Source organism: Hypanus sabinus, chromosome 6 (genome assembly GCF_030144855.1).
Source record: "Hypanus sabinus isolate sHypSab1 chromosome 6, sHypSab1.hap1, whole genome shotgun sequence".
NCBI lineage: Eukaryota > Metazoa > Chordata > Chondrichthyes > Myliobatiformes > Dasyatidae > Hypanus > Hypanus sabinus.
The window spans coordinates 86,578,592-86,605,475 of NC_082711.1; the positions used below are offsets into that span (position 1 = coordinate 86,578,592).

At 40.9% G+C, this 26,884-nt stretch overlaps 1 protein-coding gene and 1 long non-coding RNA gene across 2 annotated transcripts in view; both read right to left on the reverse strand.

Annotated features, from left to right (window-relative positions):
• Nucleotides 1-26,884, reverse strand: part of LOC132395166 (BPTI/Kunitz domain-containing protein-like) — a 68,407-nt gene that overhangs the window by 15,157 nt on the left and 26,366 nt on the right. The window contains exon 3 of the mRNA XM_059971463.1: nt 19,978-20,148. Within this exon, the coding sequence (XP_059827446.1) occupies nt 19,978-20,148 (171 nt within the window). The remainder of the gene's footprint in view (nt 1-19,977; nt 20,149-26,884) is intronic.
• On the reverse strand, nt 2,174-4,138 carry LOC132395662 (uncharacterized). The gene is made up of 2 exons (XR_009512706.1): nt 4,109-4,138; nt 2,174-2,366 (listed from the first exon to the last, which is right to left on the reverse strand). It is a non-coding gene; the product is annotated as an uncharacterized LOC132395662 (long non-coding RNA).

Below are 26,884 nucleotides of genomic sequence, written 5' to 3' on the forward strand. Positions count from 1 at the left end.
TGGGCCACAGCAAATGGGGTAGAACATCATGTCACAACTGGTCCTCCTGCATTCCCCTTTGCCACGGGCATCATTGGGGCAGTGGGTGTTGAAGGTTCTACCCCCTCTTGGAAAAATCCATCGGGAGGTGAGCCTCTACCCCAATCATCCTCACTATCATAGTGTGTTGCCTCATACACTGAATTACCCAGGTCTGCATCACTATCACTGTCAGCCCTCGTACAAAATGCACGCATTACTCCTCTCGAGCTGAGAGTTGACTCGGCAGCTTTTTCGTCTGTTTTAAACAGTTTATGTGATCTGCGCTCCCCTTCTTCTCAGTTGTCAATTTGTGCAAGACATTCACAGCAGTCTGAAAATCCTGACTCTGTTTTTCTATTTGTGTTCACCATTTTATTCTCTTCTTCACTTTCTCTTCTCACCTATTCACACAGAGCCTGAAACTGACTCATATGTATCAAATTCACCTTGCCCTTCTCACACAAAACCAATTTCTTTCCCGGCTTTCTCCACCCCTTTTCTGTCTCTAAATCCTCTCACTTACACAATTCCTCTGCCCATTTATGCTTTTCTCTCTCCACTTCAATTAGATTTTCCTGCACACATCCAATTATAATCATTATTGTGCTTCATCATGTTCTGGACCCAAACCCATCAGCGGCCACACTATCCTGACTGACAATCTGGACATCAGCCCCAACCGTACTCTGCATCCCCAGCTTGCAGTCCGAAAATCTGAGATTGACAACTACCAACCTATCAACATTGGATGTTTTATTTTGCAGTTTTAGAAAGTCTCTTAAGAATACTGACAGAGACATTTGACTAATTTTGCATATTCTTATTCAAAGAGTAATCCTATTCCCTCTGTCAAATGGACAAGGAGAGCTGGAAATCCATTCGGTTTTCTCCACTCAAGTTTGAATCTGACCAATTATACGTTTCCAATATTTCCAGTTTTAGAAGAGTAAGGTTTTTGTACGGACAAACCAGGGTGGGACATGCACATTGCACAGTAGAGCACACGGCAAAACGAAGATCTGCAGCTTGGGAGAATGAGGGGAGATTTGACAGAGTATACAAAATTATGAGGGATAAATGCAAGCAGGTGTTTTCCACTGAGGTTGGGCAAGACCAGAACTAGAGGTCATAGGTTAAATATGCAACGTGGAATATTTCAGTGGAATCTGAGTAGGATCCTCTTCTATCTGAGAGCAGTGCCAGTGTGGAACAAGCTGCCAGTGGACGTGTTATCATCAGGTCTGATTGCAATATTTAAAAGAAGTTTGGATTACCACAACGGACTATGATGGGCCGTACTCCAGGTGTGAGACAATTGGACTAGGCAGAATAACAGTTTGGCATGGACTAGATGGGCTGACAGTCCTGTTTCTCTACTATACCTCTCCAAAATTCAATAAATTTTAGAGCCACAATGTGATAAATTCGTGTAACACAAATACAGACATTGTTGGTTCTCCATGTTTGTGCTGGCCAAAAGGGATCACCAAGCCCTGGGAGAATATGAAAACTTCTCCCAGAAGCACATGAGACCAAGATTAAATCTCTGCCATTGCAGATGTGAGGCAGCAGCTCCCCCAGCTGTGTCACTGCTCTCTTATGGATTTATATTTGCACAGTGCACACTTCCAAAACTAGTATGATTCATAGTTTTTCTTTAACAAATAATTATCACCTGGAAAACTTCATTTAGTTTGACTAACTTATGGTCAAACAGATAACATGCCCACTTTACGAAGGACTGTATTTGCAGCAGAGGATTTCAGAATGTGCCTTACAACAAGCCTTTAACCAAAAGATTATGTAACTCAATAAATTATTAACACAAATTTAGTGTTGTGAATACAGGAAACGTGGGATATGGAGAGGAGTCATAGGGGGGGATGGAGCTTACTGCAGAACTGTTCACAACATTTTCCCCCAAAGTTGTAATGTGTATTGAAGTGCTGTGGCGAGGGAATTCAGAAACATGACCAAGTAACCTGCTGACTGACACAAATACATTCACACATCACACTGTCTACATGGAATTCTTTGTTTGATTACAATTTTAGGAATACACAATTTGTAAATAGAACTGCAAGTGCTGAAAAATGGAATGATAGAGTTTAGCAATAATCATCTGATTTAAGTTATTCTAAAATGAAAAAAATTTCAGCTCCACATTACTTTATTAAATGCATCCATTTAAAGGTATGTCTGGATTAACATGCAGAATTTCAAGAGTAAAATTATTTAAAACAATAGAATTGATATTTTGATGTTTTTCCCTTTGATGCTCAAATCTCCATTCCTTAGCTCTGGCCACAAATGATACTGATTTCTCTGTCCCACCGGTGCCATTTCTGTCACAAACACAGATAAGCAGAGGTTAAAATTAATGAGATAGAATTACACATTTTGGGAATTAAACTGAGAGTCCCTGCAATGCAAAGCATGATTTTTGTGAGGAATCAATAGGGTAAAGGCATTCTAATGAACTGAAGGCAACTGTGAGCTTGCTTGGCCGACACAGAAATTGAGAAAAAGGTTGGACACATTTTGCACCAAAATTAGTAAGATCTACATTTACAACTCCTCCATTTTAAATGTGTGCACTTCTCACTTTACTACCAGCAGAATGGTGTGAAGTTACCAGAAACAGAGATAAGGTTCCTGGGAAAAATGAAAGGTCGAAGGCAGACAAGTCACCTGGATCAAATGGTCTACCCTCCAGGGTTCTGAAGGAGGTGGCTGACAAGATTGTGGAGGCATTAGTAATGATCTTTCAAGAACTAGATTCTGGAAAATTGCAAATGTCACTCCACTTTTCAAGAAGGGAGAGAGGGAGAAGAAAGTAAACTATAGGCCAATTAGTCTGACCTTAGTGGTTGGGCAGATGATGGAGTCGAGGATTATCAAGGATAAGGTCTCAGAGAACTTGGAGGTACATGATTAAATAGGCTGTAGTCAGCATAGTTTCCCCCATGGGAAACTCTTGCCTGACAAATCTCTTGGAATACTGAAGAAATAACAAGCAGGATAGACAAAAGAGCATTCTGTACCTGGATTTTCAGCAGGCCTTTGACAAGGTCCCACACACAGGTCTGCTTAAGATGCTAAAAGCCCATGGTATCACAGAAAAGATACAGCATGGATAAAGCAGTGGCCGGTTGGCAGAAGACAGAGAGGGAATGAAGGGAGTATTTTCTGGCTGGCTGCCAGTGACTAGTGGTGCTCCACAAGGGTTTGTGTTAGGACTGATTCCTTTTATGTTACATGTCAATGATCTGGATGATGGAATTAATGGCTTTGTTGCAAAGTTTGCAGACGATCTGAAGAAAGGTAGAGGGAGAGATAGTTTTGAGGAAGTAGAGAAGCTATAGAAGGACATGGATTAGGAGAATGGGTACAGAAATAACAGATGAAATACAGTATTGGTAAGTGTATGCTGATACACTTTGGTAGAAATGAAAGGGTTAACTATTTCCTAAATGAAGAAAAAAAAACAAGCAGAAACTGAGGTGCAAAGGAACTTGAGAGTCCTTGTGAAGGAATCCCTAATGTCTAATTTGTAGATTGAGGCTGAGGTGAGGAAGGCAAATGTGATATTAGCATTCATTTCAAGACTACAATACAAAGCAAGGATGTCCTGTTGAGGTGTTATAAAGCACTGGTAAGGGCTCACTTGGGGTATTGTGAGCAATTTTGGGCCTCTTAGAAAGGATGTGCTGAAGCTGGACAGGGTTCAAAGGAGGTTCACAAAATTGATTCCAGGATTGAAAGGCTTGTCACATGAAGAGCTCTGGGCCTATATGCACTAGAAGTCAGAAGAATGTGGGGTGATGTCATTGAAACTCGTCAAATGGTGAAATGTCATTGAAACCCATCAAATGGTGAAATGCCTTGAGAGAGAACATGTGGAGAGGAGGTTTCCCATGATGGAGATCCAAGGCAAGAGGACACAGTATCAAAATGTAGGTTAGTTTAACTAAATGCAAAAATATTATAACATGTATTGATGCTACAATTAAGATCCTGCAAAAAGTAACAGAAGATTAACTTATTTGAACTTCTTAGAAAGTTGCTACTTCATCGAGGTACTTACATATAGCAGAAATGCCCCTTTAATTCGGTTCTGTAAAAATGAAAATGAACAGGTAAATACTGAAGTTCCCAAATTACCTATTATTTTAACAACCCTGAAAAAAAAGAGCATCTATGATTAGCAAGAAATTGATTTAAGAATTCTGACATCTGAGCAGAATGAAATGTTGCTGTGTGCATTAATTCAATGGTACAGATTTTAGTAATTTTATTCCAGCAAGGTATTAAAGGATCAATTTAAACTAAAGGAAGAGGTTGTTGGGGGTGTACTAAAGACCAAACAGCCAAAGAAAGGAAGGAACAGATGAAAAGGTAAATAGCAATATGTTCAAAACAGGATTATAGTACAGGGGATTTCAATTTCCAAAACATTAACTGAGATTGCTTTAGCATTAAAGGCTCAGGAAAGATGTGGAGGTAGGTGTAAGGGCATCATTTCTGAGATGTGTCTAGGACAACTTTTTGACTCAGCTTGAGTCAGAGTACAATACAGTATGAAACAGGAATTTTTGGAGATAGTGATTGTTGTGTATTTAATATATCAATAATATTTGAGTAGACTTGTATCATTTGATTAAGCATACATCTTCATTTAAATAATGTATTACAGGTTAAGTGTAAAAATATATTACATACATAATCATGAAAATAAATCAGTGCTCACCTCACTTAAAGTAAACACAAGGTTAGTCCAGCATTTCCTTTGAAATAATTTAATATTTTGATGTTACATTTGAGATAAGATATTTTTTAAGTAAACCCAAGAAGGCTACTGTTCAAAATTTTGAAAACCATCAGTAAGAAATGTTAATTAAAATATATGCAGTCAGCATGTGCCGACTATTGAAAAACGACAGAAAACGGGAAGAATTTGCAGGTCAGTAAAGCACAAGTACCACGTGGTAATAATCAGAAATCGCTAATGGTTTTCTACGTCAAAGATTGACAAGTCTGATTACACAGCGGGTAACTGGCTTATGTATACTGAGCTACTGGGACAGTATTTTGAAGCAAGTGAAATAACCAGTGAAAATTGCCCAGTACTTTAAGTATGAAGACATACAGTTTGTTTCAAAGTGTGATTGCTCCAACCAAACCATCAGAAATGAGCTTTTGTGCTATTGGAAAATTAATGCAGGAACACCAAGAACCAAATCCATTGCTAATTGCAAACTGATTTAGGCTTCATTAGCGGAATCCAAAAGGGGAATCCATTCAGAATACATGGCTGAATTGAAGAAATTGTCAGTTCTGTAATTGTCTCAACTAGGCATTGACAGATCATTTAGTTTGCGGAATCTTAAAACAAAAGAAAACATTTAAAAATGGCTCCTAGCTAAAGAACAACTTGCATTCAAATGAGCATTTGAAATCATTGTTCCAATGGAAACCTCAGACAGAATTGCAATCAGGAATGAAAGTGAGAAAAAAATTGCAGAGTCCAAACAGAAACCAGCCTGGCAAAATAAATAGTGTTACTGATATGGCAGGGGACTCACATACACAAACAAATTCAGTTAAAGGCAAAAGTTACAGAGAATGCAGCAAGTTGGACACATGCAAAGAGCATGTCGGAAAGACCAAAATAAATGGATGGTTCAGGGAGAAGAAAGAGCTAAAGACTAATCTGACAATGGTGAGACTGACACAGGGATGCGTAGCCTTGAGATCTACCATATGAAAATGAACAAATGACAAGCACTATGACTTGTACTAGAATGGAATGGCAAGTATTTTAAATGAAATTGGACACTAGTTTGGCTGTTTCAGTCATCCCACAAAATGAGTGTGAACAGCATTTTAAAGATACTAAACTGAAGCATTCAGATATGCAACAAAGAACTTGTACTGGAGAAAACACAATTCCTGAGGGATTGACAATGAAATGCAACAACCACAACCCACATTGGGCTCGTATGTGGTAAAAACAGAAGGACCAGCATTGGGGGAGCATGAATAGCTGAGAAAACTACAACTTGATTTCAGATCCCTCCACAATTTCCATGCCACAACCCCTGCAATGAAGCCAAATGAAAGCAAATTAAGAAGTGTACTGGATGTTAAAGAAAGACATTGGAAAACACCACCATATTAAAGGGCAAAATATTGTTAAATGAATGTATCACACCTAAACCTTAAAGCCTACCCAGTTCCTTTTACGACTGGTGATAAAGATACCAGTGAGCTAGGTCACCTGGAGTCTGAAGCAATTCTTTTCAAAGTCGAGTGCAGCCCATCTACAATGGTTATGGACAGGAGATATCTTCACAAGCCTTTCTGGAAGAAAACACTTCAGCAAAGTGTACTTAGCTGAGTCCTACCTATGGGTGAAGATGGAAGAAGAGACCATCTTCACCGTAAATATTCACAAAGGATTTTATTATTATAACAAAGGCTTATTTTTAAAGGAGGAACTGCACTTGCATTCTGGCAGAAACCACTTGTTTAATTTCTTGTTTTAATTACACAGTTTCTTCCTCTTCTGGGTTCTGCAAGGTTGCCTAGGCACTCCATGTTATCTGAAAGACATCACTGTAAATGGTAAGGATGACAAGGAGCAGCTCGAGTACCTCAAGACAGTGTTAAAAAGATTAGCGTATCGGCACAGAGCCCAAAGCAACAAGTGTGAATTATTTAAACCAAGCATCAGCTACTGTGATCACACATTTGATGCACAAGAACTACACAACTATGCTGAGAAAATTCAAACCATGGAGGCAAAAGGATGCGTCAGAGTTGTAGTTTGTTTCTAGGATTTAATCAATGACTATAACAGGTTCCTGCCAAACCGGGCTACTGTGCTCCACTCCTTGAACACAATACTGCAGATTGGGAGGAAATGGTGAAGGACAAACATTGTGAGATGTCTTTTGAAAAGGTAAAGGAAATGGTGACGTCAAACACTTCCTGATGCACATCAGCCAGTGAAGTTTGCCTGTGATGCCTCACCATATGGCAATCATATCAATTATTCTGAGTGATGAAATTGAATGCTCTATAGCATCTGTATCATGTTCCCTTACCATTGCATTGAAACATTACACACAGATTTACAGAGATGACTTGAGCCCGGTCTGGGGTGCAAAACTTTTCAACCAGTACTTCTATGGGAGAGTTTACCCTCATTACTAATCATCAACCACTAACGTCCATTTCCAAGGGGGTACCACCAACAGCAGCAGCATGGATGCAGAGACGGGCTTGATTTCTTGGAGGACAATTACAAGAGAATTCAAGAGAGCAACTAATTATGGAAATGCTGATGGATTGTCCTGTTTACTCTTAGAAAAGGAAGGACTATAAAATTTTACTAAACAAGTTACTTCCCTTCACACATTTCTCCAATGCAAATCGAAAGTCACTCTATAACGTGTTACGAAGGATGAACTACTCTTATGGGCAGAAGGGTGCAGAGTCGCCCATGTTCCCCCCCTTTTGGAGAATCGCAAATCGCTACCATTTCGATGCTGTTAGCAAGGAATAAAAGAGAGACAAAGGAAATCTGCTAGGGCAGTTGTTATTGACAACAGCTCATGAAAGTTAATGAGAGAGAGACACACCTAAGAGTTACCCAGGGTGGATCGTCTCCTAGTGACAAAAGCCATTGATTTACTGCTATTGTCTTTTTGGGAAGGATTGTTTACTTGGTACTGTTCTATTCATTGAAACCCCTCAGGGGACAACCAGAGTGGGCTGGTTTGATGGGTTACATCATCCCAACCTGATTGACACCTGAGACCCCGTGAGCGGGGATAGAAGTGAGGTCTGGTGTAACGCCCCTCAGACGTACCAGGAGAAACGCTAGTGAGCAACAGAACACCCACGAGACAGCGTGGGAGATTGGAGACTGAAGGAAGGGTCGGTAGATTTTAACTCACAGTGTTTTGTAGCGAGACTGGCGGGGGTTTGTGTGTGTGTCCACCCTTGCCTGAGTGACGAGTCCACCATGGAAGAAAGGTCTAGCTAAAGGACGGAGGGGTCATATGTGAATGACCACCACAACAACAACGCATTGACGGATCAAAGTCGTAAAGGAATGTTGGCAAGATAATAGCTGTTACTGTTCACACGTTTTCTCTCTCTCTCTCTCTCTCCCCAACAATTACAACACATTGATAAACAACTACCGCAGCCTGCAGGGAACTGAACTTTATATTTCCATCTGACAATTCATTATCCCCTAGACAATGATAGAGCTTGTTTCATTAGTGATTACTATTATACCCGCACCTTTAGGTTTAGTATAGCTAACGTATATTCTCTGTATATTCACATTGATATTTTTTTGTATATTTTTGCTAATTAATATTGTTGAAAATAGTATCACCAGACTCCAACGGACACTTCTATCTTCGCTGGTAATACACCCAGTTATGGGGTAGATAACAAATTGGGGCCTCATCTCGAGATTTGATACCAAATTGGAGGGCCAGTGAATCGGGCTGTCAGTCCAGACTTTGATCTGGTTGCATGGGTAACCAGATGGGAAACCAGCAAAGATGGACATTGACAAATTTACACGGAACCTGACTTTGAAGGCGCTAGAGGGTGATACAAAGATGGACTTGGTAAATATTGTGAAAGGGTTATATCTCACAGAGGTGAAGTCATCAATGAAAAAGTGGGAGATGCAGAGGGCCAGAACTCAGTATTATATTGAGAAGGATGTGTTTTCGGCTGAGGTATTGGAACATATCCCTGAAAAGGTACCAGCTATTGGGACGGCTCAGTTAGCGTTGGAAAAATTAACATTGGAACAGAAGAAAAGGAAGTATGAGCTCCAGTTACAGGAGAAAGAGAAATAGTGGAAGCATGACCTTAGGTTAAAACAGCTGGAAGCAGAGGAAAGGGAGAAGGAAAGAGCTGAAAGGGAGAAGGAAAGAGCTGAAAAACAGAGGGTGTATGAGGAGAAGGAGAAACAGAGGCAGCATGAGCTGGAAATTGGGAAGTTAAAGCAAGAGAGAAGAGTCCCAGGGCAGACCGAGAGGAGAAGTTTAATGTTAGTAGGGAGTTTAGGTTAGTACCTCCGTACGAGGAGAGAGATGTTGACAGTTACTTCTTGCATTTTAAAGAGGTGGCAGTGAATCAGAAGTGGCCCAGAGATCAGTGGGTGGCGTTGTTACAAAGTGTGTTAAAAGGGAAGGCACAGTGGGCATATGCGGCATTGTCTGTGGAGGAGGAGGAGCAGGAGTATGAGAATTACAAGGAAGTAAAACGGGCCATCCTTCAGGCCTACGAGTTGGTACCTGAGGCATATAGACAGAAATTCAGAGATTTAAAGGAAGTGTGGAATCAGACGTATGCAGAGTTTCCCTATGAGAAGGGTGTGCTCTTGGATCGTTGGTGTGCGGCAGAAAGGGCGGAAGAGGATTTCCATCGGTTCAGAGAGTTAATTCTGATTGAGGAATTTAGAGGTTGTGTTTCGGATGATATCCGGATGTATTTGAACGAGAAGCCGAATAAGTCTATATCGGAATTTGCCAGGTTCACAGATGAATATGCCCTAACCCACAACACAAAGTTTTCGTTGAATAAGAGTTACCCGAAAGACCGTAGGGACGGTAGAGAAAGCCCGCTGGCTGAGGCAGAAAATAAGCCAGGAGCTAGTGGTAAAAGTAAGGAGGAAGAAAGGCAAGATGGCAGGAGGGTTCCTGACTTGACCTGTTTTAATTGTGGAAAGGTTGTTCATATTGCATCTAAGTGCTTTGCTCCGAGGAAGGAGACAGGAAAACGGAATGCAGCAGTCCCTAAAGGGTGTATTGTGTTGATCAGCAAATCGACGAGAAAGGCCCAGGTAGATAAAATACGAGAGGGGCGTGAGAAATTTATTTCAGAAGGGACAGTGTCTGTGAAAAAGGGAGAAACCCCAGTTCCAGTGAAGATCTGCAGAGATACTGGGGCTGATCAGTCATTGATTCTCAGTAAGGTACTAGATTTTGGTCCTGAGACTGGAGAGGTAGTTTTGAGAGGCATAGGAAAAGCGACAGAAACTGTACATTTGCATAGGATCATTATAAATTGTGACCTGGTATCTGGCCCAGTTGAAATAGGGGTACGGTCAGAATTACCGAGAGATGGCGTGAACGACCTTCTTGGTAACAATTTAGCGGAGGTGAGGTGGGTTCAGCTGTGAAGCTGATGAGCAAGCCTGTAAGTGTTGAGGACCCTCCCCTAGATTCCAAGATCTGTCCCGCATGTGCGATCACTCGCAGCATGTTGAGAAAGGCACCTGAGAAAGAGACCAGTTTAAATGAGTCCCGTGTTGATTTGGCTGAGACGTTTTTACCGACCTCGTACCAAGAGGGGTTAGGGGATGGTAAGACGGAGAATAGGGAGGTGAAAGAGAGTAAAGGAGAGGAGGTAGACCTACCCTTAGCCAAGAGGGAATGTATGGAGGCAGGGAGTAAAGATGAGAAACAGATAAGGCAGTTAGAAGGTCCAGGGTTGGACATGGATGATCTGTCTGGCTTGACGGAACAGATTGAAGATGTTGAAAATTTGAAATGTGTTCCCAATAATGATATAAAGGCAGTCCTAGATGAAAAGGATGCCGTTACCTTGAAGGAATCTGATGGGTTAACAGATGAAGTTGTTTTAACCCGCAGGGTTGAGTTTACTCTTGATGGGAGTTGCCCAGAGAGTAACTGGGAGGATCAGGGGAACTTAGAATTTGGAAAAGGGACTGGTATGGAAAGCCTGGAAGAGGTAGATGTCTCGTTTGAGTGTGTTCAAGATGTGGATGCACATGGTACTGAACCCAGTAATGAAACTCAGGAGAAGTCTGAGGTATCTGATTTAGTTGAAAAGGAATGCAGTCCTTTTGGGTCAGATGGACTTGGTTCAGTGAAGAAAGGGGTAACCTTGGTACCAGTGTGAAGTGAGAATTCTCAGTTGTTTGTGTTAGAAGGTGTGTTAAAAGTTAGTGAGGAGATGGGAGCTGGTGATGTGAATATTATGATTGAAGGGAAAGGGAAAAGTGTAGTTCCTAAATTGAATAAAGAAAATTTAAAGTCTGGATTGGTTTCAGAAGCAGTAACCAGGCTGAAGGAACAATGGCTGATAAACAAGGTGCCTGTGAATCAATTACAGTTTGTTTTGGAATTTAAAGGTAAACAACTTGCAGATGTTAAACTGAAAATTAATAGAATGAAGGGTCCTGAAGATAAAACTAATGACTTGCTTAAAAATAAAGAATTGTGTGAAAGTTCAGAAGATGGGCTAAGTTTGGAAAACATTGTTGATAAAATAACTCCTATGAAAGGAGTATGCGAAAGCCTATTCCACACTGGTGTGCAAGCTAACCACGTGAGAGTTAAGTGGAAAAGAGGTGAAGGTTGACAAAATGCCACTTTAAATAACAGGATCTGGTTTTGAGGGATTTCGACAAAGCATGTAAATAATAAAGACAACACCATGGAAGATTGACTGTCAAGTTTAAAAGTAAAATAAAGATTAGTATTTACATAAACTTTTGCAACGTACTACAGAATAATCACACATGTATTGGTTCACATTTTGTAATATATATTTAAGATCACAACCCTTTAGTTTTGTTTTTGCTGAAGAAAAGGAATAAAAATAGGTGGTTATTAAATTGGAGTCTGATGCTACAGGAATTTATTAAGGTACAAGATATTAAAGGAAGTGACAATGTAATCGCTAACTGTTTAGATGCTAAGTTGAAGGTATATCTGTATTTCTCTGTAGTTGAAAACTCTTTTGTATTGTGTTAGATTCTGTAATTCTGTAAGACTCTGTATTAGTTAATTTTCCCCTTTTTGGTGAAAATTCTTAGAAGGATAGGGTTGTTACGAAGGATGAACAACTCTGATGGGCAGAAGGGTGCAGAGTCGACCATGCCCACCCCCCCCCCGCCCTTTTGGAGAATCGCAAATCGCTACTATTTCGATGCTGCTACCAAGGAAGTAAGAGAGACAAAGGAAAGCTGTCAGGGCAGTTGTTATTGATAACAGCTCATGAAAGTTAATGAGAGAGAGACACACACCTAAGAGTTACCCAGGGTGGATTGTCTCCTAGTGACAAAAGCCATTGATTTACTGCTATTGTCTTTTGGGGAAGGATTGTTTACTTGGTACTGTTCTATTCATTGAAACCCCTCAGGGGGCAACCAGAGTAGGCTGGTTTGATGGGTTACATCATCCCAACCTGATTGAAACCTGAGACCCCGTGAGTGGGGATAAAAGTGAGGTCTGGGGTAACACCCCTCAGACACACCAGGAGAAATGCTAGTGAGCAACAGATCCCCCACAAGACAGGGTGGGAGATCGGGGACCGAACGACGGCGTCGGTAAATTTTAACACAGTGTTTTGTAACGAGACCAGTGGGGGCTTGTGTGTGTGTGTCCACCCTTGCCTGTGAGACGAGTCCACCACAGAAGAACGGTCTAGTTTAAGGAAGGAGGGGTCATATGTGAATGGCCACAACAACAACGCATCTACGGATCAAAATCATAAAGGAAGTTTGGCAAGATAATAGCTGTTCTCTCACTCTCTCTCTCTCTCTCTCTCTCCCTCACAATTGCAACACATTGACAAACAACTACTGCAGCCTGCAGGAACCGAACTGAACATTATATTTCCATCTGACAATTCATTATCCCCTAGACAACGATAGAGCTTGTTTTATTAGTGATTATTATTATACCTGCACTTTTAGCTTTAGTATTGCTAACGTATATTCTCTGTATATTCGCACTGATATTATTTTGTATATTTTTGCTGATAAATATTGTTGAAAATAGTATCACCAGACTCCAATGGACACTTCTATCTTTGCTGGTAAGACACCCAGTTACGGGGTACATAACAAATGGCAGACATGATCCAAAGGGAAAGCAGAGATGACCCCACACTGACTCAGGTCTACATGGTCACTGGAAAATGGCTGGAATGTGCAACAAATACACTAGTTTCCCCATTTTTACAAGTACCAAGATGATCTTGCCCTTGACAAAGGTTGCCTTCTGTAGGGACAGAGAGCTGTTGTACCAGCCAAGTGTTCGGGGAGCTACATGCTAGTCATCCAGGCATGGTTAAAATGAAGGCTTGACTCGAAGATTTGTCTGGTGGCCTAGGATAGATTAGCATACTGAGCAGCCTGTCACGTTCTGTACGGGTGTCAAATTGGCCTGAAGGTGCAAAGAGCAGAGTGGTTCCATCCCTGGAATGACCTGCACTGCCCAGGCAGAGAATTCATGTGATTTTCACCAGATCACAAATTTCTTGCTGGTGGTGGATGCAGCTATAAAGTGGGCAAAAGTGTTCCCAATAGCCTCATTACAGCCCTGCACACTATTAATATGTTCAGAAGGCTCTCCTCAAGGACTGGTGTCCCAGAACAGTTAGTCAGTGATGATTAGTTTGTTGTGGAACAGTTTCACTCATTCCTAAAAATAAGCATAAGATTTAGGAACAGTAGTAGGTCACTCAGCCTATAGAGTCTGCTCTGCCATTAAATCATGGCTGAAGCAATTCTTCCAGTCATCCCCACTCTCCTGCCTTCTCCCCATAACCTTTGATACCCTGGCTAATCAAGAACCTATCTCTGCCTTAAATGCACCCAGTGACTTGGCTGCCACAGTCACTTGTGGCAACAAATTCCACAGATATACCACACTCTGACTAAAGTAATTTCTCCACATCTGTTCTAAATGGACACCCTTCAAACCTGAAGTCGTGCCCTTGTGTCCTGTTCTCCCCTCCCATGGGAAATAACTTTGCCATATCTAACCTGTTCAGGCCTTTTAACATTTGGACTGTTTCTGTGAGATTCCCCCCTCGTTTACCTGAAATCCAAGTTATACAGCTCAAGAGCTGCCAGACGTTCCTCATACAGTAACCCTTTCATTCCTTGAATGGAATGAACACATGTTACCAACATCGAAATACCCAGCTACAAATGGCTTGGAGGAAAGGTTTGTCCAGAGACTCTAGAACAAATGCACTGCTAGTAATGTCAGCACTAACCAGAAGCATGCCAATTTTCTCCTTTCATATCGCAATGCAACACACTTCACAACCAAAAAAACTCACCATTTATGCTTTTTCTGGGTCATCTCTTGTGATCACACTTGGATCTCCTCAAAGTCACTCTCAGAAGGAGTATATAGGAGAAACAGCTGAGACAAATTGAAGGCTTCTCAAGGCTTCACTCCAGACAAGCAGTCCTAGCAAAGGACTAGAGGGGTGATCAAAAGTAAGTACTTGGCAAGATTAACGACAAAACTGGACCACTCTCCTACACAATGGCGATTGCAGTTGATATCATCAGGAGACGCATCAATCAGCTGAGATGGGCAGAAAGTTGACTACTGCTATCAGAACCACTTCCTGCAGTCTCAGAGCAGGCTCCAGAACCTGGGATGATTCACAGCCACAAGTCTCACCTGCCAGCAGAGTGATTCCCTTGTCAGGAAAGGCATTATCCCACAAGAGTAAGAAAACCTTCACAGTCATTAAATCTTTCAGCCCAAGTGTGACAATTTAAAATTTAATATGTTGTGGATGTCTTTTTTTGTGCATGTAGTTGCGATGCATTCAACTGAGTTGGAGCTTACAGCTAAGCAAGGAGGAGTGCTGCGTATTTAATATTTGAGGAATCTTGTATTTGTATTGATTAAGCATTCTTGTGTAAATAATTATGGGTTTTTATCCATAAATACATCACATCAGGGTACAGATACAAAAGCCTGAAATCATGTACCATTAGTCAGAGACCAATTACCACTATATAACCATGTAACAATTACAGCACAGAAACAGGCTATCTCTGCCCTTCTAGTCTCTGCCGAACACTTACTCTCACCTAGTCCCACCAACTTTTACTCAGCCCATTACCCTCTATTCCTTTCCTCTCCATATACCTATCCAATTTTACTTTAAATGACAATATTGAACCTGCCTCTGCCACTTCTACTGGAAGCTCGTTCTGCACAGCTACCACTCTGAGTAAAGAAGTTCCCCCTCATGTCACCCCTAAACTTTTGCCCCCTAACCCCCAACTCATGTCCTCTTGTTTGAATCTCCCCTACACTCAGTGGAAAAAGACTATCCATGTCAACTCTATCCCCCTCATAATTTGAAATACCTCTATCAAGTCCCCCTTCAACCTTTTATGCTCCAAAGACCTAACTTGTTCAACCTTTCTCTGTAACTTAGGTGCTGAAACCCAGGTAGCATTCCAGTAAATCTTCTCTGTACTCTAATTTGTTGACATCTTTCCTATAATTTGGTGACCAGAACTGTACATAATAAACTCCAATATTAACTCCAGGATGGTTTCTATCCCAGTTAAAAAATGATTCATTTCCCCCCACCAACTATGATAAGATGGGCTTTTGACCTCACAATCCACATCATTTATGGCCTTTCACCTTATCGTCTACCTGCTCTGCACTTTCTCTGCTGTTGTAACACTTCATTCTGCATCCTCTTTTCCTTGTACCTCCTCACTGCATTGTTGTAATGAATTGGTCTATCTGGGTGCAATGCAAGACAAATGTTTCACTGCAGCACAGGCCATGTAACAGCAATAAACCAATTTACCTAATTTAGCATGTTATCCACGTGCCTTACACCAGATTCCAGAAACAAAGCCTACACTCACCTTTGACACATCAATACTCCTCCACTGGACTATGTTATTGACTGCTGTTCTGCTTTCAAACTACAATTCCAAGAAAAATCACCACCAAAGTCTGAGACTGGGACTAAACACTTCCTTTTACAAGTGATCCTTACCAACAGACTGCAGCAGCAGCAAAACCTCTGCCAAGATTATTCTCAACACTGATGCCCCACACACCACAAGTCAAAAGTGGCAAGCAGTCTTAATTCCAGGATTTCAGTTTACTTTCATATGTAAATAAACATACAAATACCAAGTAAACAAATTAAGAGCTGAGAAAGGATGTTGGTGGTGGGGAGGGGTGTGAGACAAAGGAATAAAGATGGTTGTGCTGTCTTTACAACAGTTATTTAGTTTATAATATTTTTGCTTAGTAATTCATTCGATAGTATTTTCTAGTTAGAATTAGAAGTGTTTAAAGTACATTCATTGCATGTAAAATATATCGGCATGCGATGACGTCACATCCGGTTTCGCCGCGTCTTGTGGGAAAATACCGGTTTGAAATTAGCGCGAGGGTGGGGGCTTACCACGAGGCTCACCTGAGCAGAAGTTGTTTTGCAGGCATGAGAAATCACAGTGAGAACAACGCTGTAAGTTAATAGATAATCGATATATTGAACTAAGATGTTAATGCCGATCCTGTTAGAAGTAACGACGGTAGATAATGTTTATGCTTTCGTTAGTTAAAGAGTCGCGGATAGTTTGCATGGAAGTGTATTTAAAGTAGTCAATGGAGCAGGTAAACGCTCCCTGTATACTGCACCTTAGTGTAATGTAGTTATAGTCACCTTTGCAAGTATTTACACTTGAAATGTGATATTAAGGAAGGAACAAATACTGTATCAATCTTGTATTGTTTTATCAACAGTTTTCACCATATGTTAATGTGAAGAGTGAACAGTAAATGGTTAATCTTACTGCGATCTGGTTCTCATTGACTGTGGTTTATCTCGACGTTGAATTCGACGTTATCAGTTACACGCGAAGGAGAACGTTACAGTGAAAAAGCGGCATTATCAGGTGTTTCAAGTGCTGCAATATCAGCTCGATCCAGCATCAAGTCGATGGCGCCCAGCGACAAGGGCGGTAAACCGACATCAAGTAAGTCCACCCAGGCAAGAGCCAAGGCAGAAGCCGCCAAGGTGCGACTGCGTTACGCCAGACAAAAAGCAGTTTTGAAAATGAAACTGGCCATCAGAGAAGCCGAAATCCAGAAAGAACTGGCCATCAGAGAAGCCGAAATCCAGAAAGAAAGGGCCGCCAGACAAAGAGAAGAGGCTGCCAGAGAAGCCGAAATCCAGAAAGAAAGGGCCGCCAGACAAAGAGAAGAGGCTGCCAGAGAAGCCGAAATCCAGAAAGAAAGGGCTGCCAGAGAAGCCGAAGCGGCCGCCCGAGAAGCCGAAATCCAGAAAGAAAAGGCTGCCAGAGAAGCCGAAATCCAGAAAGAAAAGGCCGCCAGAGAAGCCGAAGCGGCTGCCAGAGAAGCCGAAGCGGCCGCCCGAGAAGCCGAAATCCAGTTGGAAATGGCAAAAATATCGACAGAGTTGCAAGTGCTGCAGCTAGAAAGAGAAGAAGAAGCTGCCATGGCGGAAGCAAAGTACATAGAAGAAGCTGAAGGGTCGCATGATCTGACCGCAGTAAGATCTACTTTAGAAAGGACCAGACTGGAACGCACAAGCGACTATGTACAATCTCAAATAGACAGGCAGGCTCGTCTCCCCTCTCCATACGTATTCGATAACTTCCCCAGCTACGAGGAACCTCAGAGAGTCACGATTGCATCACATCCATATGAGGAAGGAAATTTACCCTCACGGCTCCGTGATGAAGTCAAGAATGAAAGAACCGACAACGCTCCTTCACCCCCACAACAGGACGGCGGGGAGGGAGAGGTTCACTCCAGGACAACAATTGTCAGCTCGAACTGTACAGAAGTTTGCAGTCAAACTCAGTCAAGCCGTTCTTGTTCCAAGATCTGCCTCACTGAGGTATACCCTGAAGAAGCACAACAAGACATTACCAAGCGTAAAGTAACCGACGAGACGCTAGGTCAGTCAGTTTTCGTTCAAACCGAGCACGGAAACAAACTTGCACAATCAGCTCAAGATACCATTTCTTTAAAACCCAAAGACACCAAGGTCTTCAGAGATGAAGCAAATAATGGGGTTGCCCCATTGCCTTTCAGAGAACCACGCCAGCGCTCACCAGATAACAAAGAGCAGGCAGTCAAACGGTTCACGTCCTTACGGAAAACCCGGAAAAGGAAACCTGAAATGCAGCAACACACCCGATTGGCCCACGAGGTACTGTGCACCCTAATGGCAGAGGTCACAGCCATTATAAACGCACAATCATTCCTACCTGTGTCTTCTGACCCAGAAAACCCCTTTATACTTTCGCCATCAACGCTCCTTACGCAGAAGGCAGGAGCACCTCCTCCACCAGGAGACTTTTCAGACAAGGATTTGTACACAAAGCAATGGAGACAAGTCCAGGCTCTGGCAAATCAGTTCTGGCCTCGCTGGAGACAAAAATATCTACCTTTGTTGCAACAGAGACAAAAGTGGACAGAACCCCGCAGGAATCTTCAAGTTGGAGACTTAGTCCTGCTCAGGGACAAGCAAGCCACCCGCAACAGCTGGCCAACGGTCAGAATCACTGCTACATTCCCTAGCGGGGATGGACATGTCAGGAAGATCGAATTGAAGACTACCGAACAAGGCGATGTGAAAATTTACCGAGGGCCAGTTACAGAAGTTATTCTACTTCTACCCAATGACTGATTAAGAGACTAAGTTTTGTACTCTGCTCATTGTGACCTTACGAAGGTCAAGCGGGGAGTGTGCTGTCTTTACGACAGTTATTTAGTTTATAATATTTTTGCTTAGTAATTCATTCGATAGTATTTTCTAGTTAGAATTAGAAGTGTTTAAAGTACATTCATTGCATGTAAAATATATCGGCATGCGATGACGTCACATCCGGTTTCGCCGCGTCTTGTGGGAAAATACCGGTTTGAAATTAGCGCGAGGGTGGGGGCTTACCACGAGGCTCACCTGAGCAGAAGTTGTTTTGCAGGCATGAGAAATCACAGTGAGAGCAACGCTGTAAGTTAATAGATAATCGATATATTGAACTAAGATGTTAATGCCGATCCTGTTAGAAGTAACGACGGTAGATAATGTTTATGCTTTCGTTAGTTAAAGAGTCGCGGATAGTTTGCATGGAAGTGTATTTAAAGTAGTCAATGGAGCAGGTAAACGCTCCCTGTATACTGCACCTTAGTGTAATGTAGTTATAGTCACCTTTGCAAGTATTTACACTTGAAATGTGATATTAAGGAAGGAACAAATACTGTATCAATCTTGTATTGTTTTATCAACAGTTTTCACTATACGTTAATGTGAAGAGTGAACAGTAAATGGTTAATCTTACTGTGATCTGGTTCTCATTGACTGTGGTTTATCTCGACGTTGAATTTGACGTTATTAGTTACACGCGAAGGAGAACGTTACAATGGTGCTTCTGAAAAATCGATCACATAGATGTGAAAGAAAACTTCTTAGTGATACATTAATGGGTTATATGATTAGAACAGTTACATCATGTGGGTAATGTGCTAATACTTAGCTAATGAAAAATGAGAACGCTATAAACCGTTATTTAATCTGCTATATCACTTTCTGCCAGTGAGCTTGAAAAATACAGATGTTGTTAAAAAGTACAAATCTTATACAAAAAAGTATTATTAAAAAGGCAGTAGTTTCCAATGTAACCAACAGACTGCAATCAAAGGCAGTAACACCTCTCCCATGACTTTGCTCAACACTGATGCCTCACACATCACTGTGTCTTCAGCCACTTACTCTACATCTTGTACACTTATGGTGACAAGTAGTCTTTGCATTATACATTGAAAAAGTACAATCTTCCTTCATTCAGTGTACTGATAGACACCTATAATTACACAATTTAAGATCTTGGATTAAGTTCAGGATTCTAGAATGCGTGCATTCAACATCATGTGTGAAAGTATTTTAAAACAAGACAGCATTAGCATTTGTATGAGAGAGCTGATGCATGGTGCATAGTGAGAGAATGGGACTTTCAAAATTGGGAGATACTACATTCTGTAGGAATTCTCCTTCATCGGGGAGTATAGGTATTTTGGAAAAGTTTTCTTGTTTAAGCAGAACAGAAATAATGCTTCAGAAACTTACTTGAACTTCTTTCACAAAGTGCAATGCAGTCACTTTGTTTCAAAAAGTTGTTTCCAGTGGCACCGCAGCCACCAAACTTAAACTTTTCGCATTTCCGAGTCTTCGCATTGTAGTAATAACGAGGGAAGGCAGCTTTGCACGGTCCTGATTTTTTTGGGTCTGAACATTTGTCTAAAATAACCAGAAAAGTACAAAGTGACTAACTGTAGCATTTGTAAAACTAATACCATACCAAAACAGATCTCAATGTCAAGATACAATACAAGTAATTGAAATACAAGTTATTACTATTTAGTAAAAATCCTGCCAGAAATAGAATTTGTAACATGATTGTCATTTTTAGCCAGTTTACAATCAATGTTATCTATCAGTACTGCATGCAAAGCTTCAGAAAGGAAAATCTGACAGATTTTTTAAAATAACCTCAACGTAAATAATAATCTTTGGTATTTGACCGATAAATACAAAAATAGAGCTAGAAACAGAATTGAAGATGTGTTAGATGATTTTAGCCAGTTTAAAGTTAATGTACATTAGACTTTTCTATTCTTGATTGATTTTCAACTGGGACTTCATCAAATGCCTCTATGCAAATCAAATGCTGTGCTAAAGCACATTTCATTTTGTTAATAATGAACTTGCTTTAAGTTCAGGCTGACACTCATTGTTTATCATGCATCCCCCAAACGTTGACTTATGCTAATGTTAGAAAAATTTCCAACATTTTGCCCCCTACTGAGGCAGACTGACTGAACTGCAGTTACTCACTTTTTAAAAAATGGCACCAAATGTCCAGTTCTCTGATACTAAGCCTCTTTCTGATAAACAGTCACAATCATCAAAGACTTTACTATTTCCTCCCTTGCTTCTTTTTTTGGGTCTGGGTTCCACTTCATCTGTAAAATGCCTCATGAAAATATTATCTGAGCAGGGTCAACACAGATGGATTTAAGCCAATTTGCGATAACAAGAAATGGGATTTTCACATTTTAAAATCACTTAACACAAGTTAACATTAGTCAAACAATATTTCTGAAATGCCTAGAAGCAAAATCAAAGGGATTATGATAAATATTTTGAGGTCCAACAGAGGACAAATTTGAATATTGTAATTTTACAATTTCAAATTGTGTCACACTAAATCTAAGTCTATAGGCAACATGTTGTTTGGAATCTTTCTACAATAAGTTAACATTACTCAAAAACATTTTGATGTTTTGAACAAATACCAAAATGATTATGTTACTATGTATTTTGAAATTCAACAGGACAAACTTAATTATTACAGACTGCATTTTATAGCATTACGCAATTCAGATTGTTGGCTATTCACTCTATATTAGGAAATGTCACAGAAACCAGAAGTCTTTCTTATCATGTTCTTTTTGTTCTTAATGCTGATGGATCTAAAGTAGGAAAAACAGCTTGAATAAAAACTGACCACAGTACATCATACATTCATCCATTCTCTGAAACTCAGTGTTCATTTTATTAGGTACCTGTGGTCTTTGTGGTCTTCTGCTGCAAGTTTCAATGTGCTGTGTGTTCAGAGATGCTCTTCTGCACACCACTGTTGTAACGTGTGGTTTTCTGAGTTACAATGGCCTTCCGGTCAGCTTGAACCAGTTGAGCTTTTCTCTTCCGACCTCTCATTAACAAAAGGTATTTTCACCCATAGACTGCCACTCACTGAATGAGTTTTGTTTTTCACACAACTCCCTGTAAGCTCTACAGCCTGTTCTGCACGAGAATCCCAGGAGATCAGCAGTCACTGAGATCATCAAACCACCCTGTTTGGCACATGGTCAGAGTTACACTTCTTCCTCATTCTGATGTTTGTTCTAAACTTCTGAAACCTTCGACCATAGTTGTTTGCAATTATGCAATTTATGAGCAATATGATATCTAAATGAAGAAGTTACAACTGAAATACTTATGGTTGGTTCCAAAGCCAAAAGAGAAACTGCTTGATAAACTTAGGAATTTGGCTTCCCTTGTAAAATTGGAAGTAACTCTCCATTACTCAGATTTGAATTTTTAATAGCACATTAAGAATCTGACCAGGGCACCATTTCTGCACAAGTAGTAATACAAAAATATTTGAGTCTCATCATGATGCTGAAAAACTAATTCTTGTCTTTATATTGAATACACTAGATTACTGCAATGCATTCTTTACTGGCCTTCCAAAACAACCTATTTACAAACTGCAACTCATTCAGAACACCGCTGCCAGACTTCTAGCCAAAATCATGACGAGGGAACATATCATTTCTGTACAAGCTACTCTTTGTACCTTTTTGAATTGATTTGAAAAGTTCTCTTATTGGTTTTTAAAAGCTCTTAATGGTCTGGGACCAATAGTTTTTGCTTTACAATTTTTTTCCAACTCAGATCTTCTAATGTCTGTTTCTGAAATTTAAACCATCCCCTTCAAAAGATAATTGACAGGTCTGCTTTTTTCAACTATGCCCCTAAATTGTGGAATTAGTACCTAAAGCTGAATGATTCAGTTTCAGTTGCCACTTTTAAACACCTGCTCAAAACCTATATATTTAACCTTGCTTTTAACGAACATCTTATTGACTTATTTTCATGTTAATTTTTAGTCTTTATTTTAATGTTTAATTTGTCCCATGGTAAAGCACATTGAACAACACTGCCAATACAAAGAGAGCTCAATAAATAAAGTTGTTATTAGCGTTGCTGCCACATGATTGGCTGATTAGATATTTGCATTAATGAGCAGGTGTATCTAATAAAGTGGGCACTGAACGTATATCAATTCCCATTGACCAGGCAACACTATGTGTAAATGTGTGTGTGCGAGAGAGATGTGTTTCTGGGCATTACATTAAAACATCCCTTAACTCCACCTGCCCACAAAACATACAAGATGTTACATTTAACTTCATGCAAGTTTAAAGATTAACTGGTAAACCATCTCAAAATAAAAAATATCGCCACATTTCCTTTCTGATGCTTTGCAACTTTGAATGATTAGATTGATTATTTTCTGTCCCTGCACAAAATGAGGTTGTGATGCCACACAAACACTCAATTTTCCACTAAACACACGGAAAATATATTCGATGCAATTTATGGAAGGATGGTGGTACTGAGCATCTCAAGTCTTGTCATTTCCACAGCCTCGTGTTTTTTTTAAATTTAACACTAAACAGGAAATACTTTTTAAAAAAAAACAAATTCTAATCATTACTGCAATTTTCCCAGCACGCCTAACCATTTTTCTAAATGGGTTACCTTTTCCTTCTGCGGAACACGGTAGAGAGAGCAACAAAATGCAGCTGATTAGGACGACGATGCCCCACTTCATGGTTGTTCAGCCGGTGTGAGTTGCCTTGTTCACTCTGTGACCGGGATTACAGTCTGTTCTGAGTTTGCGTTCTCACTGACTGACTCCAAGACGCCACATTTATACAGCGCGGTTTACTGCTTCTGCACTCAGCTTTCCATGTCACCCAACTGGAAAACCAATGGCGCCAAACTCATTCCGGATTAGGATCTTCGGGGCTGACGGCTGCCGTTTTGAATTTTATAAAGGCTGATTGGCAATCAATAATTTCCGAATTATTACTTATTTTATCTCTGAGATAACGTCATACAACAGAGAAGCAGGTTCTTTTGGCCCAGATAGTTCCTCTCTCCATTCAGTCGTGAAGAAGGGTTTCGGTCCAAAACATCGATTGTTTACTCATTTTCATAGATGCTGCCTGGCCTGCTACATTCCTCGAGCATTTTGTGTGAATTATTTTTAAGTTGTTCTCCGTCGTACATCTCAGTGCTACTGCAATTAAAGAATAGACCTAAAAGATCTGGTTTAGATGCCTGTGAAAGAACATATCTTTCCTCTGTTTGGAGTTCTGTACTACAAGCCACAAGACATAGGTGCTGAATTAGACCATTCAGCCCAAAGAGTATGCTCCAGCAAGCAGAATTTATAATCAGAATTAAAATGCATCAAAGCAAGAAACAAAATTTGCTAGTTAAAATGGCTTATCAGATTAATGTTGCCCATATCTTTCTGTATCAAGGATACCCTCTTTTACTACCAAAGGAATTTAAAATAGAACACTTGACAATCAACAGGAAACAACCCTATCTTTGACCGTATGATGGAGGGAAGGTCAGTAACACAAGTGCTGAAAATGGTTGGGCTTAGAAAGCAGCCCTGAGATATCTACAACAATGTCCTGAAATCAAGATGATTGACCTTCAACAACTAGAAATAAAGTTTCTTTGTGTGATGTATCCCTTCAGCCATTGTGTTCTGTTTGACGGAGGCACATTGATGCTTCACTCTGAGATATACCGTACACTCATTCAATCACACTGTCATGATCAGAATCAGGTTTAGTATCACCAACATAGGTCATGAAATTTGTCTGATCACATCACCTCTGGAACTGAGCTCCTTTGTCTTTGGATCAAGGCTGCCATGAAATATAGGAATAAATGGTTCTGACAAAGGCCAGACTGTGTAGGTTATTGGTACAGTATGTGTTGTTCAATACAGTGTTCTTGATACATTCCTTCACTGTAATGATGGAGTGGTCACTTTGCATTCACTTTGCTTTCCCAGTCTGGACAAATATCTGTATTTTCTGATAGACACCAGTTCTGTAGCACTCCGAGAACAGCTTGTGAAGAGGCTGGAACAGCTAGTTCTAGTTAGGCAATGTCAGGAACTATAGGCCTGGTCGATCCAGTGCTCTCAGCCATTTCACAATACTGTACCTTTTGAATAGATCATACGGATGCAGGTTTGGTTTCTATGATGTGTGGGTGGGGTGGTAGAGGACAAAATACAAAACTTATCACCCACTCAGTATATCTGGTTAGAAATTCTTCAGCTTTGTTTCTTGCGCTATTTGTTTCACATTGTCAGGGCACTGGAACAGGAATCTAATCACAGACCCAGTACTGTGCACACAGTGATATTAATTGAGTAACAAATCCCGAGGTGCAAACAAAGTCAGTGTCAAAGTTCAGGCAGAGATCAAAACATTCAGAGAAACCCACAGACCAGGATCAGGAAACAGGCAGAGTCGATATTCAGCCGGACAGAGTATGGATACAAATGCTGGAAAGGCTCAGGAAAATTTATTGGCACAATTTGGCAAATAACAGATGAAAACACAGGACTGAAATACACTGAGCAATAGACAGAGAGGCAGATGATAGGTGGAGCACAATGAGACACTGGTGGCAGCAAAACAGGTAATAATGAGAAACAGATGAGAGACGGAGTACTCAGTGATACTGGGGCCGGAGTAGAGTTGGGGCGGGGACAGGTGCACATGGCAATACAAAACCACAGACTGACAGCTAAGGGGAAAACACACAAAAAGACAGAGTTCAACTGGAGGTACTGACACACATGGTTGATCCTGGAGACCAGTGGTCAGAGTGGGGGGCTTCGGAGAGTGAGGAAAGGAAGTGAAATAATATATTATTTATCTATGTTTGTCCAAAATTAATACTCCAACTTGTATTCTTTTTAAATTTAAATTCTCACTAGCTGATTTTTCTTTGCTTTAGCTATGACAATCACTGACATTGCCAGACAGACTGGGCGTTCTTGCAGATGGCCAGCTGAAAGAAGACGACAACCACAGATGTGCAAATGTTTCTTTGTAATTGTATTTAACTCTCTTCCTTTCGCTTCAGTCTTGTCAAGTCTTGATTGAAGCACAGCAATAGCCAACCATTTTAGTTCCACTTCCCCTTCCCATTCTGACAAGTCAGTCCATGGTTCATTGCCTTGCTGCTGCTTGTGCATAGGAGGGGGAGCCAGGGGGGAGGCTTTGGGGTTTTAACCTTTTAACTGTCATTTCAACTCCTCTGTTTACATGGATGTGAAAAAAAAGAATTTCAGGATGTATACTGAATACATTTCTCTGACATTGAACGTACCTTTGTGTGTTTTCCCCTTAGCTGTCAGTCTGTGGTTTTGTATTGCCGAGTGCTCCTGTCCCCACTCCTGCTTTACTCCAGCCCCAGTATCACTGAGTACTCTGTCTCTCATCTGTTTCTCATTATTACCTGTTTTGCTGCCACCAGTGTCTCATTGTGCTCCACCTATCATCTGCCTCTCTGTCTATTGTTCAGTGTATTTCAGTCCTGTGTTTTCACCAGTTTGTTGCCAGATTGCGCCAATGAGTTTTCCTGAGTCTTGCCAGCATATGTCATTGGTGCCAATATTCATCAAGACTTTTGGCTGCTCACCTCCCCCCTGAGAATTCCATGGACCTGGTCGGAGACATCCCTGACCCTAGCACCCGGAAGGCAACATATCATCCAGCTGACTCCATCCTGACCACAGACCTTCATCCCTGTTCCTCAGGCTATGGAATCTCCTATTACCACTGCAGTATTCTTCACCTCTCTGCGCTTCGGAGCCACAGCTCCAGACTCGGTGCTAAAGACCCTGTCACTGAGGCTCTCCCCCCACCCTGCACCCATAGGTCGTCCCTCTCAACAGTGTCTAGAGTGGTATATTTATTGTTGAGGGGAGCAGCCACATGGTATTCTACTCTGGCTGTGCATTTCCCCTTCCCCTCCTGACAGTCACGAATTTACCTGTCTTCTGCAACCTCGGGGTAACTACTTCCGATAGCTCCTGCCTATCACCTCCTCATTCTCCTGTATGAGTTGAAGGTCATCGAGCAGCAGCTCCACTTCCTTAATACATTCTCTCATGAACTGTATCTTGGTGCACGTATATTATTTTGCTTCATTTTGTTTCAGACTTGTCAAGTCTTGATTGCAGCATAACGACAACGATTCTCCCTGCTTACTGTTGTCCACACTCCTGGTAGGAAGATGAGTAATTTAGATAAACGCTGTTAAAGGAGCGGTATTACTTTTTTCGAGGACACTGTTT